Source organism: Acromyrmex echinatior, chromosome 5 (assembly GCF_024713525.1).
Source record: "Acromyrmex echinatior isolate Ae372 chromosome 5, ASM2471352v2, whole genome shotgun sequence".
NCBI classification, from domain to species: domain Eukaryota; kingdom Metazoa; phylum Arthropoda; class Insecta; order Hymenoptera; family Formicidae; genus Acromyrmex; species Acromyrmex echinatior.
The window spans coordinates 2,764,713-2,784,261 of record NC_141856.1 but is presented as its reverse complement, the minus strand read 5'-3'; the positions used below and the strand labels follow the sequence as shown (position 1 = coordinate 2,784,261).

Below are 19,549 nucleotides of genomic sequence, written 5' to 3'. Positions count from 1 at the left end.
AACATTAAAATTGATCATGGTTTTAGTTTGATGTCGTTGGATGTAATATCACTTTTTACCAACATTCCAACGGATCTGGCATTAAACACTCTTTCCAATAGATAAGATTTTATTTGCAAAAATTGCAATTTACCGAAAAATGAATTTCTCAAGGCTATTCGCTTAATGTTGGATTCGACTTATATTATTTTTGACAATCAATTTTATAAATAAACTTTTAGAACGCCTATGGGGTCACCGCTTTCTCCGATTGTAGCGAATTTAGTTATGATGAATTGAGTGTTGAGTAATATTCAATATTATATACCATTTTATTACAAATATATGAACGATATTGTTCATTGTTTACCGAGTTCCGAACTGATTCTTTGTTTATCGAGTTCTAAAATCAATTCTATTTGTTACTGATTTGATTGATCTACTTTATTTGTTTTGATACAAACGTTGATAATAATATTAAAAGATAATTACAAGATAAAGATTATAAGATTGTATAATTACAAGATAAAAATTATCCATTTACATAAAACGCTATGATAGAAGGTAATAATGGTCGTTCCTCTCTATGTCTTGAAGAAGAAGCAGAAGCAAAACAAGGCGACCGGCTAGAGTCTCAGAAACCATTTTGGGGAGATATGTATCTTCCACCATGCTATCTCGTGCGCTCTCACTCATGGCTCGAAATTCAAATTAAGCGTTAACATGTCTCAGCCCCCTTAACGGAGTTCCTTGTGACAGTACTTATTATACCGATTATGTCCAATCATCTGTACTGAGAAAATAAATTCCTTGCAAGTTTAATTAAATATGACTGAAACAAAAAGACAATTAATTATATGCAAACATAAATGGAGCATGGAGCTTGTGAATTACTTATCGGATTCCAGTGACAAACCGCACAGCTTGGATATGGGCTTTTTGAAACTGTCCTTGGCAATTTTCACTGCTGCTACTCGAGCTGACCCATCAGCTCCAGGATAGCCTCTATGCAATCTGTGATCGATTTTAGAGGAATAGATCGTTTTCCTGTAATAGAATCATGTTTCTTATGGTCAATTGCAACTCCTTGAAGTGACGCCATTTATTACGTTGCTGCAATTGATATAAGTATTCTTTCGACCAGTGTCTCCAAAACTGTTGATAAATCTGATTAACGCGCTACCATCGCGACAATCGATTAAGAGGCAACTGTGTACCCTCCTCCTGAGATATGGTGTTAAGAGAGTCTCCAACAAGGAAATGTCCATTTAGGTAGGTCAGATCGTTTGGATCATTGGAAATGGGAGTTAGTGGGTGCGAGTTCAAAACAGATTCGATTTGCACAAGAACTGTATATATTTTTTCGAAATTTAAAACTGTATCGCCTACAATGCGTTTTAATTGGAATTTGACAGATTTTACTGCTGTCTCCCAGATTTCGTCAAAATGTGGAGCATGAGGCGGTATAAAATGCCATTCTATATAATCTTCCTTTAACGCTCTATCTATTTTCTCTTGATGAGTCCTCATATGCAGTAGTTGATGTAACTCCTTAAGCTTGCTTGATGCTCCTTGGAAGTTAGTTCCATTGTCCGAAAATATGTGCGATATTTTTCTTCTTCGCGTGATAAACCTTTTTAGAATGCTTCAATAGTTAGATTACTAACTAGTTCTATGTGTATAGCCTTCGTATTCAAACATATGAATATAACAATCTTTATAATTGCCATCTTTATGATCTTGGCATTGCGAAGCTCATCTGACTTAATGTAGATAGGGCCACAGTAATTTATACCGGTATGTGAGAAAGGAATATTTAGCCGGAATTACTCTGTAACTAGATAGATTTCCCATGATCGTTTTTTATTTTCGTGGAACAACCTTGAAACACGTTATGTACTGCTTAATGTATTTCTTAACTCTGCTTCGTACTGATGCGTGGCCAGTATTTAGTGCAAACGGCGGCTATTATAATTTGCACCTGTATGCAGTTGTTTATGATGTTCATGAGCGATGACGAGCTGCGTGAACGAGGATTTCGATGGGAACAAAATTGGATGCTTCACATCGTAAGATAACGTGGCATTTCGTAAACGCCTACCTATCCTTATAATGTCTCGCTCATCTAGAAAAAGCGACAAACTTGTTAGTTGATTCTTTGGTGCAATTGCTCCCCTTGCCTTTAATTATAGAAGTTCTTTTTTAAAATAAAGATTTTGGACGATCTTTATCATATACGTGTGAGCGATAATTAATTGCTGAGTCGTTAAGCATTCTATAATTCTGTGCGTTGCTTTGCTTTTAATATTATTAATAAATCGCACCATGCGACGACCCTTATTAATTTGGTTAGCGATGAGAATCTCGAGGATTTCGAGGTCATTATTAAGAATCATAGACGCTTTATATTGTCTTTGTTCCGGAACTTCTTGCGATGATCAGTGCGCTTGTCTTCAATGTTGTCTTCGCACAGCCAGGCGGGCTCGTGCCACCAGAGACTTGACGCAATCAAAGATCGAGAAAGATCCCCTCTTGATATTTGATCTGCTAGATTGTGTTCAGTGCTTATATGATACCAATTCGTGGCTTGAGTTGGTCGTTAGAGAATCTCTATTTGAAACAAACACGTTCCATCTTTTGTCGGGAGTCTTTAATGCAGGACTATGGCAGAGTCCGCCCAATAGTAAACTTACTTTGCATGCAAATGTAATGATTGACATACCTTATTCATCAATACTATTGCACTAACAGTAAAGCACCGCAAAGCTCCAAACGTGGCAAAGTAATGGCTTTTAATAAAACAACACGAGACTTTGAGCATAATAATTGCAAGGAATGCTGCCCACGGTGATTAGTGTTTCTGATATATAAGCAAGCTCCATACGCCTTTTCACTGGCATCAGAGAAACCATGTATTTGAACGTTATCGCGAGTATTGGGTTATATATCTGGGTACTATCATTATATATCTGGGTACTTTAGTAGTTCTTTGAGCATGTACAATTGATTGATAAGCTGAGACTATGATGTATGTATTTGGGAACGGTTTTATCCCAGTCTAAGTTTAATTTCCCACATTTTTATATAATTATTTATTTATATAATTATTTTAGCAGTGAGCGTACTGGCCCCAGTAGGCTGAGAGGATCAAATATATTGGAAAGTAAGGAAAGCATAATCCTCTTAGTTATCCTTTGCATGTTAGAAATATTAATGACATATTGAAATGTATCTTTTTTGGTGTTCCATTGTAGCCTAGCGTACGTACTTCTTCATTACCATTGATGAATTGAATAGGCTCTTCGATACCTTCATGAGGTATATCTTTTAATAAACTCGGGATGATTTGAAGACCACTTTCGTAATTAAAATCCTCCTTCTTGTAGGAGCTTGATGATTTGATCATGAATTTGTATTATTTTCTCCTTTGAATTAGCTCCTGTTAGCAGATTATCCACGTAAAAATTATTGATGATCGTCGCTGATCCCAAAGGGAATGTCCAAATTGCGAATTCAATGTTGGCCAGTTCGTACGTTACCCTTATCGCTAGGAATAATGCACAAGCAATTCCGTACGTGACTATATTGAGCTCAAATACTGCAATTTTTTCATTTGAATCGTTGCGCCAAAAATGGTTTGTCATGGTGTTTGCGCTTTGTTTATTAGCATCTGTCGATACATTCGAGTAATGAGAGTAAATTTGAAAGTACGGAATTTTAGCTAACAGATCTTGTTGTAACGTTGGGCCGACCATGAGGCAGTCATTCAGAGATACACCTGTATCCGTCTTGCAAGAGGAGTCAAATACTACTCTGAGTTTGGTGGTAAGACTATCATCCTTTAGCATCGCATGATGCGAAACGTAATAGCGTGGAGTGCTGTCATTAGATGGCTCCTTGTCTACTCTTGTCATATGGCCTAAAGCGATATATTCCAATATGAATTTTGTGTATCCCTCAAAGCTCGTTGCCTTTGCAATTTATGCTCCAAGGATTGAAATCTTTTTAAAGCCGTGTTCCTTAAGTCTCCCAATTGCTGTAGCCGTATTTCTTTCATCGGCATTTTCATGACGAAATGGCCGTTTTCATTTCTGGTGTGTTTTGAACAAAGTATTCCATACAGAATTTTTCTTTTGGTGAAAGGACGATGGATTGGCAATATGCTCTAAGGTCCAGAACTTGCTCACGGATTCGCTTAATTCTTCGTTGATTAATAGATTACAGATCCTTGACTTGGAAGAATTAATGTGATGTATTTTGCCACCGACAATCCAATCTAACTGTGTTTTTTGCAAAACGAGTTGGGATTGGTGCGTACGTATCTGTCCAACGTACATAGTTGCCAAAACAATTCGGCTCCTAGCAGTATGCCACTTCATCTGGCATCTGAAAATGGGGATCAGCCAATGGGGATCGTATGTTTGTTGAAATTTTAAAGTTGTTAATATTAATGAAAACTTATGGTACTTTAGTGATTTTGGATAGCACGTGGCTTTGAGAGAATGAGCCGAGTGTTAATTTGATTTTTACTTCCGCCAAGCAATAAGCCTGTCTATGTGTTTGATTTATTTCTGTATTGTCATGTCTGATTCTTTTTGATGAAGATCTAATCTTTTTACCAGGTTGCTTGTAATAAAATTAGATTGCGACCCTGAGTTTAATAAAAAACTCTGCACTTATGTGTATTGCCTCGGGGATCATAGACTTTCACTACTGCGGTGGATAGAATAACTTGATGATGCTCGCCGTTATTGGCGTGATGATTCATTGTGGTGGTGCTGACAGATGCGTCATTGCCAAAACCTTGTGAGGATGTATCTTTCTCTTGCGATTTTACGTGAAGCAGAGTATTGTGTTTTTTACTGCAGGTTCGACATATCGAGGATTGACAGTCTTTAGCTTGATGAGAAATGGAACGCAAGCAGTTTATACACAATTTTTTCTCGCTTTCACTTCCTTGTAACGATCTTCAGTTGACAATTTTAAAAACTCTGAACATTGGAATATGTAGTGTTTTCTTTTGTAATAAATACAGCCACAGTTGTTTGTGGCGATGTGCGCACCTATTCCTCTGTCAGCCTTACACGAATCTGCATTTGTCGTTGGAATTTCGATATGGCTACTAGTGCCTTACATTTATGCGTTAAAAATTCCATTGCTATTTAGGGTGAACATTGGAACGTATGATTTTTAATTCGTCTCTGCTTAAAAACGGCGCCAATTATCGAAGCTTGTACTGAGAAATTTAAATGAATCGATGAATCGTGATTTTATGCATTTTCGTGAATTTGGTCTTTCGGTGGTATCTTTAACATGAACGAAATATGTTTTTCTTTGATTATCGGTAACACACCTCCTTTGTATGCGACAGCAATTTTCTTAATTATAAAGTGCGCGTCGTAGCCCAATAAACTATGAAAAACGATCGGAATATATTAGGTGTTGGAATTAATTCGTAGCGTTTTTAATGAAAGAATGTTATTTATTTCACATGAGCATTAAAAAATACATTAATGAAAGTACTTCCCATCACTTGTAAAACGCTACGAATTAATTCCAACACCTAATATAATGAATTTTTACGAGGGGTATCCAGAAAATAAGTTCCGTTTTTTTTACAAATAAAGTTTTTATTGAAAAAATCTAAAATTTACATGGATAATACTTGACAACTTCTAGTCTTTTTCTACATAATTCCCGTCAATCTCAATACATTTTGTATATCTGGAAACAAGCTTCGAAATCCCTTCTGCATAGAAACTTCCCGCCAGTTCTTTAGTCCAGTTAGTTACAGCTGTCTGAACTTCCTCGTCGCTTTGGAAGCGTTTTCCGGCCAAGGACTCCTTCAGTTTCGTAAAAAGATGGTAGTCCGATGGTGCTAGATCCGGGCTATACGGTGGGTGGGTCAAAACATTCCAACTAAACTGATTCAAAAGTGCAGTTGTTGAAGCAGCGACGTGCGGCCGAGCATTGTCGTGAAGAAGGGACATACCAAAGGGATTTAAAATCTTGAGCAAAAAGAAACTGAATGATGCCGCGCAAAACAACTCGAGAAGGAATCGGAATGGAGGTGGCGGGACGCGAAGTGGAGGACTCCATTTTGATAACCTCTCCTGACCGTGTTTCACGAGCTACTGACGCCGAACACCGCTCATTCTATTCGGTAGCTTCCCCTCTTCAATGCTGTGTTGCCAGCTCGCTCATACATCGACCTTACTAAATGTATAATACAAACGGAACTTATTTTCTGGATACCCCTCGTATAATTTAAATTACAGTTTGAATCCGCTGGATTACGGTATTTACCGGTAGCAATAATCGCGTACTCGCAAATGTCGTTCGACGCGAACGGTTTCTCGCAAATGTAACAACGCGTCGCGCTACAGTACGCCTCCCATTGTTCTTTCGACAACATTTCCATGAGCACATTAGCGAATATAATATTTTTTACGTGATGCTCCAAGTCTTGGAGTTGCGCGAATCACGCTATACGTTCTTCATCGCGACGGAACCGATAACGTGTCGTCATATAAACTTCGCATGTAGTATCCTGTACTAAATATCTCGTGCTAATGTACGATGACGCATTTTCTCTGTCGAGTTCTGTCTTCCATAAAACACACTTCAAGACAGTGTAGACGATGAATAAGACGCGCTCCTTATTGCAGTGGTTTCAAAATTTGAGCCACTTGTCGTCCTCGGTAGTCGGATAGCGCAATCGTTCATTTTCCCGCAGTCCATGTGCAATTTTTCATTCGAACTGAAGTAATGAAGACATTTAAAGAAAAAAAAACAAAAAATTATAATTATTACATATAATTATTGTCATTTCAAGAAAATTATAATTTTTTTATGTGTACTTATCGATCGTAGAAAAATTTCTTGTGTTCCTTTCTGTTGAGTTGACTCACGAGACGGAATAGATCTTTTTATCCACGCAAAGTGAGACTGTCATCGCGTGGATCCTGCATGTATAACATGTTGATGTCTCCTTTTTGTCATTGATGAGCCATAGAGAAAGGACCTGTTTGTTCTCGATACCGTACACGTCGTTCAAATTTTTTAATGTCTTTTAACGTTATCGGAAACAATGTCCTCTGTTAAATGAGATTTAACACTGTCGTATAAGACGGATACAATGATTCTTTATCCGCATTTCTTTCTGCGGGGTACAGAGCGGAAATCTTAATGCAGCTACAGCAACGCACACTCTTATCCACGGTTTTTTTTTGCCCAGTAATAATCCTTTATTACATTGAAATTTATATTTTTATAGTCATCGTTCTTACATTCTTCTCGTTACCACATGTACACTTTTCATCGCGCGTGTAATGACTAATCGAAACGAGTTCTTCTTTGATAACGACTCCCAGTTTCTCACCGCGTATATCTAATTCTCGTTCGCGTAGGAATATCTGCACTGGAGATATTCGTACACCATTTATGTTTCTCTTTCGCTGATTATCGAGAACATACATCACATCATCTACACTGTCTTTATACAAACTTTCCAACATCTTGTTTCACTCGTTATGTGTGTGAGGGTCTTCGGAGATGAATTTTCCATTTTAAATTTAATAACTTCTTAAAAATCAACGAACAACTATCAAAATGCTTCGATGGTCACTCAGTCATGACCTTGACAATATATGTCTAGGTCAGCGTCATTGGAGTTGAATTGCCTATTTCAAATTTATTATAATACCTTTTTAAAGTGAGATGGGATAACTGTTAAATCTTCCGAAGGTTGCAGGAAATGTAGCAGGAAAACAAATATCGTTTGTCGCAGGCATGTTATATAATAATTTTAAGGATTGGAAAAAGGAGTAAAAGTTACCGAAATGTTTAAAACACTAATAAAAAGACTACTCAAAGTTTAAATTTCTATAGAAATCAAAGCCTTACACAGTCTAGCTGGATCTTAAATGCTTGTATGATTCTTGTGTGAATTTATATACTACATATGTAATCCCCAGAAATAATTTTTCGGTCTTTAAAAACGATAACTCTACTAAACTATCGCAGTATTGACCCCTCTTTCAGCCCTCAGGTATCCCCCCTGAAGGCTTTATGAGCAGATTCGTCGCCTCCACATTCTCTATCTTTGACCACCTGACAATCGCAGCATATGTCAACATAATAATATCATTTTGTATAGCTACAGGGCAATCCTAGGATTTATTCCCCAGTTCCTGCCCATGACCTTTCTACAAGCCTACATAGAGATGTAGAACTTTTTCCTCACATCTTACCTCCTCTGAAGTGGGTTTTCCAGCTTAGCTTACGATCCAAGTATACTTCTAGATATTCACCGAGCTAGTGTAGTTTATTGCCTTGCTCCAAAGCCTGAAGGGCCCAATTTTTCAGGCTTTTATTTCCTGGTAAAAACCATGGCCGAGCTCTTTTTTCGATTTGCCATTAGTTCCCTCGTTCTACACCAGTTTTGCACGATTATCAAGACTACGTCTATGTGTTCCTTAAGAGTCGTGAGAAAGTTGCCTCTGGTAACTACTCATCTGTCGTAGATCTGAAAGCGATTGTATCAGCTTTGTGAGGAGCTCGTCCACTACCAGGTACCATAGCAGAGAAGAGAGAACTCTCCCCTGCGGGGGAGAGCCCGTCACCGGATGTTCCTCAATAGTGATATTGCCATGACTGACGGTCAGATTTCTGCTCTCCAGTATGTTTTGAGTCCAGTCCACAAGTGCGTCTGGAATATCATGTTGTGTCATATGATGGCGTCCATCACGAGATTGAGGTATCAACCCGCTCACTAGGTGGTGCATGCTGTATCCGTAGATCTGTGATCCCTATAGGCGTACTGGGAGGAATTCAGCGAATAAGAAGGGCATTGTTCTTCAGATATGAATCCATAACATCAAAGTCTTCAAAATGAAAGAAATGAGACTGATAGGTCTGTAGTCTTTGGCAACAATATGGCCTTTTCTCCCTGACTTGGGTATAAACATCATTCTGGTGCCACTCCATGCCTAAGGGACTTAAGACTATACTAGCCCTAAGTATCATTGTCACAGGGGTATATAATAAAATCCCTATGTCTTCTTTGGGCAGTACTGAGTATATGCCATCCGGTTCCGACGACATGTAAAGTTCTCAAAAATCTTTATAGCCTATTCGATCCTGCTAGATGATATCACTTTTGCTACTAGTGATCATTCCCTGGGCTTATATTCCTACGGTTGCTTTGTTCCTTGGTAAGAACAACAGGTGTTCTCTTGAACGTCAGGAAAGTGAGTAAATATTAATGTTTGAGGGTTCTCATTTATTGTCTCGATGTGGTTTCTGTTTGGGAGCATTAAGCAGCTCAGACGGCAAGTGTTGTCTTTGTTGAGGATTTTGTTTAATCTGGAGCGCTCTCAATGCTTTCATAAAAATTCCTCCTGCTGTTTCTTTTTGCGAGTTATCACTTTGCTATTACAATGTTGTGCTATTACAATGTTTATCTGTTAACTTTTCAGTCCGCTGTTAAATTTTTTTCTTCTTGCTTTGTTAAAGAGCTTTCTTACTTTTGATCTGTGTTTCGAGAGTTTTTTGTTCCACCATAACTTTTTAGTCGGTGGATGTTTCGACTTTTCGAGCCAGTTTGTCTCATAGGATTCTTTTATTACTCACATATTGAGCCGCGAATTTCCCCTAGAGTGGAATCTGATTGGTGTGTTTTTTAGAATAGCATCAAGGTCTGTCCTATCGCCCTCCCAGTTTGTTATTCTGAGGTTGTGCCCCCATTCTATGTTTTCCATATGTTTCAGGATAAATCTAATCTGCTCTGATCCGAATGGTTATCAGGACACTCTCCAGTCCCGTACTAAGCCACTTTCTCGCTGCATATGGTTATATCAATCATAGTTATATCATCTCCTGTCTTCTAATGTACATGCAGATGGTTTTACATCTCCTGTTCAGGATGACCAGTACATATTATGAATTCTTGGAGACTCTCCTCTCTCGAGTTTATATTTGAGCTTTCACTCTATATGGTAGGAACTTGCATCACAATCCAAAAGATGTTTCTTCGTATAGAGCAATTAGCTCTTTAACTCTTTTCTTTGGTGCTGCTTGAGAGCTGCTCGGGCATATAAACCGATCCCACTAGTACATTCAAGTGATTGTCCTTATCCAGGTTGAGCCTCAGCTGTAGCACGGTGTAGTCTTCGTCGCTGATATAAAAAGAGCATTTAGTCCTTTAACTACAATGCAAGTCTTTATCTTATTCGGAGAATCTACTTTGTATATGACTCCGTAGCCATTCAGTCTCTTAATAGCGTTATTCAGGAGCCATGGCTCCTGAACAAGTGTTATTGCTGTTTACATCACAGTCATGCTTCTGGCTAAAATCATCGAAGCGCTTATGTTGTGATGCAAGGTAATTTGTACTAGAGGTATTATATATATATAAGACCCGCGAAGCGGACTCCTCCATTCATGTAGTCGTTCTTGTGTTTTTTGTCGAGTAACTTTACGAGCACAAAAGAGTTTAAAGCCGCTGATCTCGAGAGTCTCCGGGAAAGTGCCGTCAATCAGTGCAGCGAAATGGGCGTTCTTGGCGTCCCTGCTTTCACTTCCTCACAACGACACACGTCCTGACGTCCAGACCTGCATTTTGTCTATCGAGGAGCTTCTGCAACAATCAAATCTGGCTGCTCCAAATGTTCCATCATCCCGTATCGCTTCGGAAGATACCCGGCCGCACATGCAGAGCATGCACACCTATCAGACTTTTTAGCCAGTCCATCGATTGTTGACTGGCGTAGTTAATGATAACTGCGCCATCCCTCTTCCAAGTTCCAGTGAAGATGCGCGCAAACCCATCCTCGGAAAGCTCGAAGATGTTGCGAATGATCAGTTTCTTTATCTTACCCATCTCACTGGAACCTCGATTTCAGGATAGCCCTCTGCTACGAGAGTCTGATAATTTCCTTTGTCGTCTGGACGACGATCTTTGGTTGACAAACTTGGGTTTTTTGCCCGTGCGTCAGGGTGCAGTGCTTCGACCTTGCGCGTTTAACCGCACCAGTCGCAGCATCACCTTCCTCTCCCCTTCCGCTGAGACTTGTGGGCCTATAGGACTTGGAGTTTGGGCTGCTACCGCTTCTTCTCCCTTTTGTAACGGCGTCTTGCAAAGCCGCTGAAGCGAAGAAGGGTCTTGGTTAGACCTCCCTTTGCTGTGTTGCTCTTCTCCTATTGTTCCTTTCCTGGGAAAGCCACGCCTTGGAGGACTTGGTCTAAGTTGGTTTGTTTATTCTCAGTATCCATGTACAGTCCTACGAGTACCGCGGTCGCGCGATCTTTCCCGGGCAGAACCGCAAATACCCGGGGCTTGGCTATTACTTTTGAAGACACCTGATATCCAAGAGGCACCGTTCGAGACGCAATTTCTCTTATGCCATGCAGTTCCAGGCACCCTAGCTTGGAGGGTCCCTCTTTATTGATCGCCCACGGGCTCACCTCTAAACGGGTAAGCTCCACTACCCGCCATGGCCCGAGAGCTCGCAGTTCTCAAGAAGGACAGGCGCGCTCTTTGCTGGTCGATATTTGCTTTATCAGACGTTTGGCACGCAGACATCTGCGTTAACAAATCAAAGTTAGTTCTCGTGCTCAATTGCTGTGGGACGTTCAGACCACGTACACCCCAAAGCGCCCGCCCTATGAGTACTACAAGGTGAGAATCCTTTCGGGGACTGCTGTAATTAAAAGTACTATTTGATTTATGTTTCAATGTATTATTTGCTAGTGGATGTCAAGCATTTATATACATTTTAAAATTTTCATTTATTTGTTGTGAAATATAAAAGTAGGTGATATACCTTTGACCATCTTGATATTTTTTCTTGTGCAAATTATATTTTAATATCTGAAATTCAATAAAATTCTAAAATATTCTTTGAAGTATTAATAATTCCTTCAAATTTCTCAAATTTAATCTTAAAAAATTGTAATAAACTTCTTGCGAAAAATATTGCCTCGGCCGGGAGTCGAACCCGAATCTTTTGCATTCCATGCGAGAGCGTCCTAAGTCTTTAGACTATCGAGACCTTAGCAATATTTCTTGCAATAACCGATATGTATAGAGAGTTATGCATTGTAGGCGAGCGTGTATAAACAATAAGATTGGAAATAAGGTCGTTTATATTAAATATATTACTTTAAATACGAAGCGCCACTAAGATCTGAATGTTAAGATGTTGAACTATTATATATATTCATTTAAATGAATTAATTGTCACGGGACCTAAACCCACCTTCGTGGACCCCAGACAGGAGGTGATCGATAATCATATAATCATATGCAGCGAGATAATGACTGGACTAGTGACTAGTGTCCAGAAAAACGTCAAGATAAGACCACAAATTAGATTCATCTTCACACAGATTCATCTTGAAAATCCAGAATGGGAACGCAATCCCAGAACAATAAACTGGGAGGACTAGAGGATGGACTTTAAGGCAATTCTGATGAATGCCCCAATCAGATTCCATTCCAGGAAGAATCTAGAATTTGCGGCTCAGTATGTCAGTAACGCGATAAAAAAGTCCTACGAGGCAAACTGCCCCGAAAAGTCAAAACACTAACTGACTAAGATATTGTGATGGAACAAAGAGCTCTCGAAACACAGGTAAGAACTGAGAAAATTTTTCAACAAAGCATAAAAAAAACAGTGAACTAGGAAGCTTACAGATGAGGACAACGCTGTTATAGCTGTTAAAGCGATAACTATCGCAAAAAAGAGTTGGAAGGAGCTTTTGTGAAAGCATTGAGAGCGCTCCAGAAACATTCAGGTTAAACAAAATCCTCAGCAAAGACAACACTTTCCGTATGAGCTGCTTAAAGCTCCCAAACAAAAATCACATCGAGGCAATAGATAAAACCTTCAAACAGCTAATGTCTACTCATTTTCCTGGTGTTTAAAGAAAAACCTGCTACCCACCAAGAAACAAAACAACCCTAGGAATATAAGTCCAGAGAATAGTCACTGACACCAAAGTGGTACCATCTGGCGAGTTCGAATAGGCCATAAAGACTTTACAACCTCACAAATCGCCGGGTTCGGGTGACATATACCCAGTGACATATACTACTCAGAGATGGCATAGGGATCCTATTGGATGTCCTGACAAAAGTACTTAGGGCTAGTAACAGCCTTAAGATACATCCTTCAGGATTGGAGTGGCACTTCGTGTTTGTATTCAAGCCAAGAAAAAAAAGCTATAGTGATTAAAGACTACAGACCTATCAATCTCACTTCTTTCATTTAGAAAACTCTGGAGAGACTGATTGATAGGTATCTGAAGAACGGGCACAGACGCAGAGATAGAAGCGGCCGCCGGGACGCTCCGAGACGCAAGGACGGCCCCCTCAGGGCGGCCATAAGAAGAGCGAAAGCTGACGCATGGCGGGAGCTCCTCTCCTCCCTGGACAGGGATCCGTGGGGGAGGCCCTACAAGATAGTGACGAAGACGCTTCGTCCATGGGCCCCCCCGATAACGGAAACCCTGGACGCTCAGTTTTTAGAGGACGTAGTGGCCGCTCTCTTCCTCATGAGGGAAAAGGACATCCCTGAGAGGACAGGCCCATCGTCCAGATGGACGGATGAACTGAGCGTCACCGGGGGGGAGATGGTGAGGGCATTCGCCCGTCTGAGAGGGAGGCCGCGGGCGCCCGGACTCTCCGGCGTTCACGGAAGGGTGTGGCTCGCCGCGGCTCCCATCGTTGGAAAGCGCCTGAGGCAGCTCTACACTAGCTGCCTCAGAGAAGGTGTATTTTCCAGGTCGTGGAAGAGGGCCAGGCTTGTCCTCCTACGCAAGGAGGGCAAGCCAGCAGAGAGTCCCTCCGCCTATAGGCCGATTTGCCTACTGAACGATGTGGGAAAACTGTTGGAGCGCATCATCGCTGACCGCATCGTCCGGCACCTGTCCTGGGATGGTCCTAACCTATCCCGCGATCAGTACGGCTTCCGGGAGGGGTTGTCGACGATCGACGCCATCAGGCAGGTTCGATCCCTCTCGGAGCAGGTGACCGCGGGTGGGGAGGTGGCGTTGGCGGTGTCCCTCGACATCGCCAACGCCTTCAACAGCGTCCCGTGGGGCCGGGTAGTGAGTGCTATGAGGGAACACCATCTCTTGTCCCCCTACTTGGTCGCCATTGTTGAGGACTATTTCACAGGCAGTTGGAGTTCGATAAAATGGAACTCCAGCAGCGGAGGGACGTGTCGTGCGGCGTTCCACAGGGGTCCGTGTTGGGACCCCTACTCTGGAACGTCGCATACAACTACGTTCTCCGCGCGGCCCTACCCCCCGGCTGCCACGTCGTCTGTTACGCGGACGACACGCTAGTGGTGACCGGGGGCACGACCTGGGAGAGAGTCGTGGGAACGGTGAACGTCGCAGTGGCGTGTGTGGTCGGCTCCATTAAGGAGTTGGGCCTGAGGGTGGCCCCCGCAAAAATGGAAGCAATATTCTTCCACGATGGGAAGAGCGGGATACCCCCTCGGGCACATATCGTGGTGGACGACGTCCGCATCCCGGTGGGGCCTACTATCAAGTATCTGGGCCTCACCCTGGATGGTCGTTGGGGTTTCGTCGAGCACTTTGACGGACTAGCCCCGCGATTGGGCCGCCGGGCAGACGCTCTGCTCGGTCTCATGCCCAATCTTCGCGGTCCGAACGAGTCAGTCAGGCGTGCGTACATGCACGCCATCCTGTTCGGGGCCTTTTACGGGGCGCCAATATGGAGTGAGATGGCCCCGACCAACCGCCGTATACAGGAGAGGTTGCGCAGCGTACAACAGCGGTTGGCTCTTAGGATCTGCAGGGCCTATAGGACGGTGTCGTACGCCGCTGCCATGGTCCTCGCGGGGATTCCCCCGGCCGAGTACCTGACGCCCTGGCGGAGACTTACGTCAGGGTGAAGGCCATTCGGCTTCGGGGGGAGATCGTAACCCCGTGGACCTTAGACCGACTGAGAGGGAACGCCCGTCGGCGGGTCTTTGGAGAGTGGCGCGCCACTCTCGAGAACAACCCGCCGACAACGGGCGTCCGAACCGTGGAGGCCATCGTCCCCTCGAGGAATGGGTAGGCAGGAGATGGAGCGGACTGTCGTTTCACGCGACGCAGGTGCTCACGGGACACGGATGTTTCGGGGAGCCCGAAACATACCTGTGTCGCATTGGTAAGGAGCCGACCGCACGCTGTCATTACTGCGACGGAGACCGGGACACCGCGCAGCATACGCTCAAAGCCTGCCCGGCATGGGCGGCCGAGCGCGGTATCTTGGTCCAGGAGATTGGGGGGATCTCTCCCTACCGGCTGTCGTCAGAGCGATAGTCGGCGAGGAGAGGGCATGGAAGGCGTTCTCCTCCTTCTGCGAATGGGTGATGTCGCAGAAGGAGGATGCAGAAAGATCGAGAGAGTGGGCCCCGGGTGGCCGTTGCCCTCCTCCACCGCCCCCGGGTGGTGGAGGTGACGAAGGGGGGGGGGGGAGATGGGCGAGACGATGGCGTTGGGGGACAATGCGGCTTCAGCCGGGTCGCTCGCGCTCCGGGCCGCTCGCACATACTCGCCGCCGAGACTGCCCCACGGGGCGAGAACGGCGGCGACCTCTTCCCCCTATAATAGAGGAGACAGAAGAGGAGAACGACGGTGATGTGCGAAGGGCGGGAGGGGTCATGGGCCCCTCCACCCCCATCGTCGCCGACGGCCCCGCGTGTCGGATGCGGGGCTCTGTGAAGCGGTGGCGGATTGCCGACCCTAGGGTCGCACCGCCGCCGGACAACGGGTAACCCCCCTGCGCGCGGGGTGTAGTGGTTCATCATCCCCCGGCCGCGTCGAATGCGCGCCCGGGCCGGTAGCCCAGCACCGCCGCGCGCGGGGTGTGCACCGCGAGAGTGTCTCTCGCGGCGCCAAGGCATGAGGGACGCCAAAACTTTCAAGTTTGACGTCCCTTGGAGGGCTGGGGATTCTGGCGGAGGCCGGGATCTCCAGCTTCCGCCCTCCAACAACAAACAGGGCGGCGGGCGCGGGGGTGGTGTCCCCCCAGCGCCCGAAGTGGGCAGTCAGTGCCGCGCAACGCCCGGAGTCGTCTCTAACGAAACCCCGGGCGGGATAGACTGTCGGCAAATCAGCCGACTGGCCAGAGGGGCTTCCAGAAGTATGCTGCATGCGTTCCTGAGAGCCCCTCAACCATGGCCTGATAAGAAGGGTTCTCTCCCGGGGTATGCGTCAGGCATTTCCCCTCCGTTAACCAAAAAAAAAAAGGTATCTGAAGAACGTCGCCCTTCTTATTCGGTCGCTGAATTTCATCCAGTACGCCTACAGGGAGCGCAGACATACGAATACAGCCCTACATCACCTAGTGAGCGGAATCAAGACTCTGCTGGGCACGAGAGGATACACGTCTTCATTGTCATTGAAGGGGCTTTTGATAACATCTCATCTCGTCGATGAAGGACATCATGATAAGTCACAAAATTCCAGACGCACTTGTGGACTAGAATTCAAAGCATGCTGGAGAGCAGAAATCTAACCGTCAGTCATGATAATATCACTATTGAATATTGAATCACCATCAATGATGGCAATATTCCTGCGGACAGCCCGTCACTGGACGCGCCTCTTCTCTGCTGTAGTGCCTGGTGGTGGACGAGCTCCTCACAAAACTGAAACAATCTGGCTTTCAGGTCTACGGCAGATGACGTAGCCATAGTTACAAGAAGCAACTTTCTCACGACTCTCAAGAAACGCATTGATGTAGCCATGATGGTCGTGCAAAACTGGTGTAAGCCGAGAGAACTAATGGTAAATCCAGAAAAGACCTCGACTGTTTTTACAAGAAAATAAAAACCTGTACAAGTCCTTGAAGCTTTAGGACAAGGCAATAAGCTACTCTAGCTCGGTAAAGTATCTAGGAGCATACCTGTATCGTAAGCTAAGCTGGAAAATACTTCAAAGATATGAGGAAAAAGCTCTATGCAGGCATGCAGAAGAGTCATATGCAGGAACTGAGGAAGTAAATCTCAGGGTTGCCCTGCGGCTATACAAAATGGTATTATTACTAATGACGTATACTGCAATTGTCTAGTGGTTAAGGATAGAGAAGGTAGAGGCAAGGAACCTGCTCAAAAGCCTTCAGAAGGGATACCTGGTGGATGCGACAGGGGCCATGAAAACCACACCTACCGAGGCACTAGAAATGGCACTCAGTTTTTTACTCTTGCGCCTGATAATCATTAGCAAGACAAGCGGCATACAGGATGAAGTGTCAAGGGAAGTGGAAGGAAATCAGACTTGGACACACTAAGCTGGGTCTGTCCGACAGGCTTCCCTTCACACTGAAGCTAGACAGGATTTCTAGGAAGTACTTACTGGAAAAAACTTTTAAGGTTCAAATACCAGCTAGGGAAAACTGACAAGATTTCAACTTTTTAACCAATCTAAATGTGGACGTATGGTACACGGATGGATCGGGAGCAAATAATTGTTTTGGAGTGGGCATCTACGACATCAATCATAAAGAATGCATACCAACAGGAAAGCTGTCCACGGTTTTTCAAGCTGATGTACTTGCCATCTCAAAGTGTGCAGAAATCCTGATCGATATAAGAATCAGAAACAGTATCTGCATCTGCTCGTAGCAGAGCAGCTATAAATGCATTTGCAAATACATCTCTCTACAGAATCATCCATAGTTTGAGACTGCATACAAGCTGTTGACAAACTAAAACAAGTCAAGTTACCTTAGTATGAGTCCCTGGTCAGGGAATATCGCAACGAGAGGGCAGACGGGCTAGCAAAGCTGGAGACAGAAATGGACGGCTGAACAGACCGTCGGGAATTCCCTCGGTGTTAGACAAAAGAAAGATCAAAGAAATGTGTGTTGTGAGAGCATTTAAACTTCTAAAAAAGATCAAAGGGCAGCAGACGAGTCAAAAAATTTATGGAAAAACCTAATCTGTCCAGAACAAAAGAGCTGGCAACAATGGGAAGAGAAAAACTGAGAATGAGTATAGGCCTTTTTACTGGACACTTGCCCCACTGAGCACACCTATTCAACATAGAACTGATCGAGCAAGAAAACTGCTCACTATGTGGAGAGGAAAGCTAAGACAGCATGCACCTTCTGTATCAGTGTCCTATGCTTGCTTGCAACATATATAGATCCTGGGGCCACATGTTTCTAACACCTGAGGATCTAGACGGAGCAAAGATAGGCAACGTTATAGGCCTGGCACGGGTCTTGACTTGGTTGTACTATTTTGAGAAAAGGGAAGGAGTAACAATGGAATTTTAGAAATATAGGTCACGTTAGGCTACCATAGCCCTATCTGCATTATTAGTAGTAGTACTACTACTATTATTACTAATTGCAGCAAGAAGATGGCAGAAAAATAAATATAGCCATAAAGGAAATAGACATGTTGGCGGATGAGGTGACGAAGTGATGAACAAAATGGCGGACAGGGTGCCAGACGAGGTGGCAGAACAATCATTTACATAACGTTTTATTAATTCGAAGGTATTTCAATTTAAATAATTTAATAATATAACATAAAATAAATATGTATGTATATACTATGTATATGTATACAAGGAAAGTTACTTTTGAAAAATAACGCGTTACTATTACTGTTATATGCGGTAAAAAGTAACTCGTTGCTATTACTTGTTACCGATTCTAAAAAGTAACATATTACTATTACGTAAAAGTAACGATAAAAAATCGTTACTTTTCGTTACATTTTTTGTAGGAAATAAGCCTCCTCGCCGATTGTGATGAGATCGGGATCATTCGATATGTTTTTAAACGAAATGAACGAAATTTGATAAATAAATAAGTGTTGCTCTGCCCGATGAGCCGAGATATTAATGATCAAAGTTGATGACTATTAAGGTAATGAAATCTGTCAGATTCATTCATTTCGCGCAAAAAACGCGTCGAATGATCTTAATTTAAACAAAATCGATAATAAGCCTGTCTTCTGCATATAGTTATACCCTTTTCAAATAAAGATTATGTGTTCTGCAGGTTTCCTCCGTGTCCAGATCTATTTTTGGAATGCTAATGTTTCATGAACCTTGCAGTCCAAGAATTGATCTGGACACACGGAGAAAACCAGCGAAACGCACAATCTTTATATAGAAAGCACCCGTGGAAGCCTCGAAAATATTATCAAATACCTTTTTCAAATGTTAGAATAGGCTTCTAAGACAAAATATTTTTGAATTAAAATTATAATGCAACATAAAACTAAAAATATATCAATTTTTTAATTTGTAATAAGAAACTATGATAACTCCATTCTCCAGGAAACTTGCAATGATCGTTTTAACTTCGAATATATGCAATCTCATTACTGGCAGCAGTAGCGGTTTATGGAGTATCCTATGTATTTTGAATAATAATTTATTATCAAACAATAAATGTATTGTTTATTCCATTTATGTGGTTTATTTATTTATTTTTTTAAATAAGTTTTGTACTAATATCATGCATTTTGCAGTGTTTAATATTTTCTTATAAACTTTCTATATAAAAAATATATTAATTAATTACTTT

General features: G+C 42.8%; 1 protein-coding gene and 1 pseudogene across 1 annotated transcript; both read right to left on the bottom strand.

Annotated features, from left to right (window-relative positions):
- Nucleotides 1–869: 869 nt before the first annotated feature.
- Nucleotides 870–1,509, bottom strand: LOC147909664 (uncharacterized). Its single transcript, XM_087406566.1, has 2 exons — nt 1,163–1,509; nt 870–1,026 (listed from the first exon to the last, which is right to left on the bottom strand). The coding sequence occupies exons 1-2, from the start codon at nt 1,507–1,509 to the stop codon at nt 870–872; spliced, it is 504 nt and encodes a 167-aa protein (XP_087262692.1).
- A 5,712-nt stretch (nt 1,510–7,221) lies between these two features.
- On the bottom strand, nt 7,222–10,902 carry LOC147909663 (uncharacterized; annotated as a pseudogene).
- Between the last annotated feature and the right edge of the window lie 8,647 nt (nt 10,903–19,549).

Bases quoted from the DNA above. Each gene is read 5' to 3' on its own strand.
- LOC147909664 (XM_087406566.1), bottom strand. From the start codon at position 1,509: ATGAGGACTCATCAAGAGAAAATAGATAGAGCGTTAAAGGAAGATTAT. The intron at 1,027-1,162 runs GTAGCGCGTTAA...ATTCTATTACAG, and splicing joins CTTAATCGATTGTCGCGATG to GAAAACGATCTATTCCTCTA.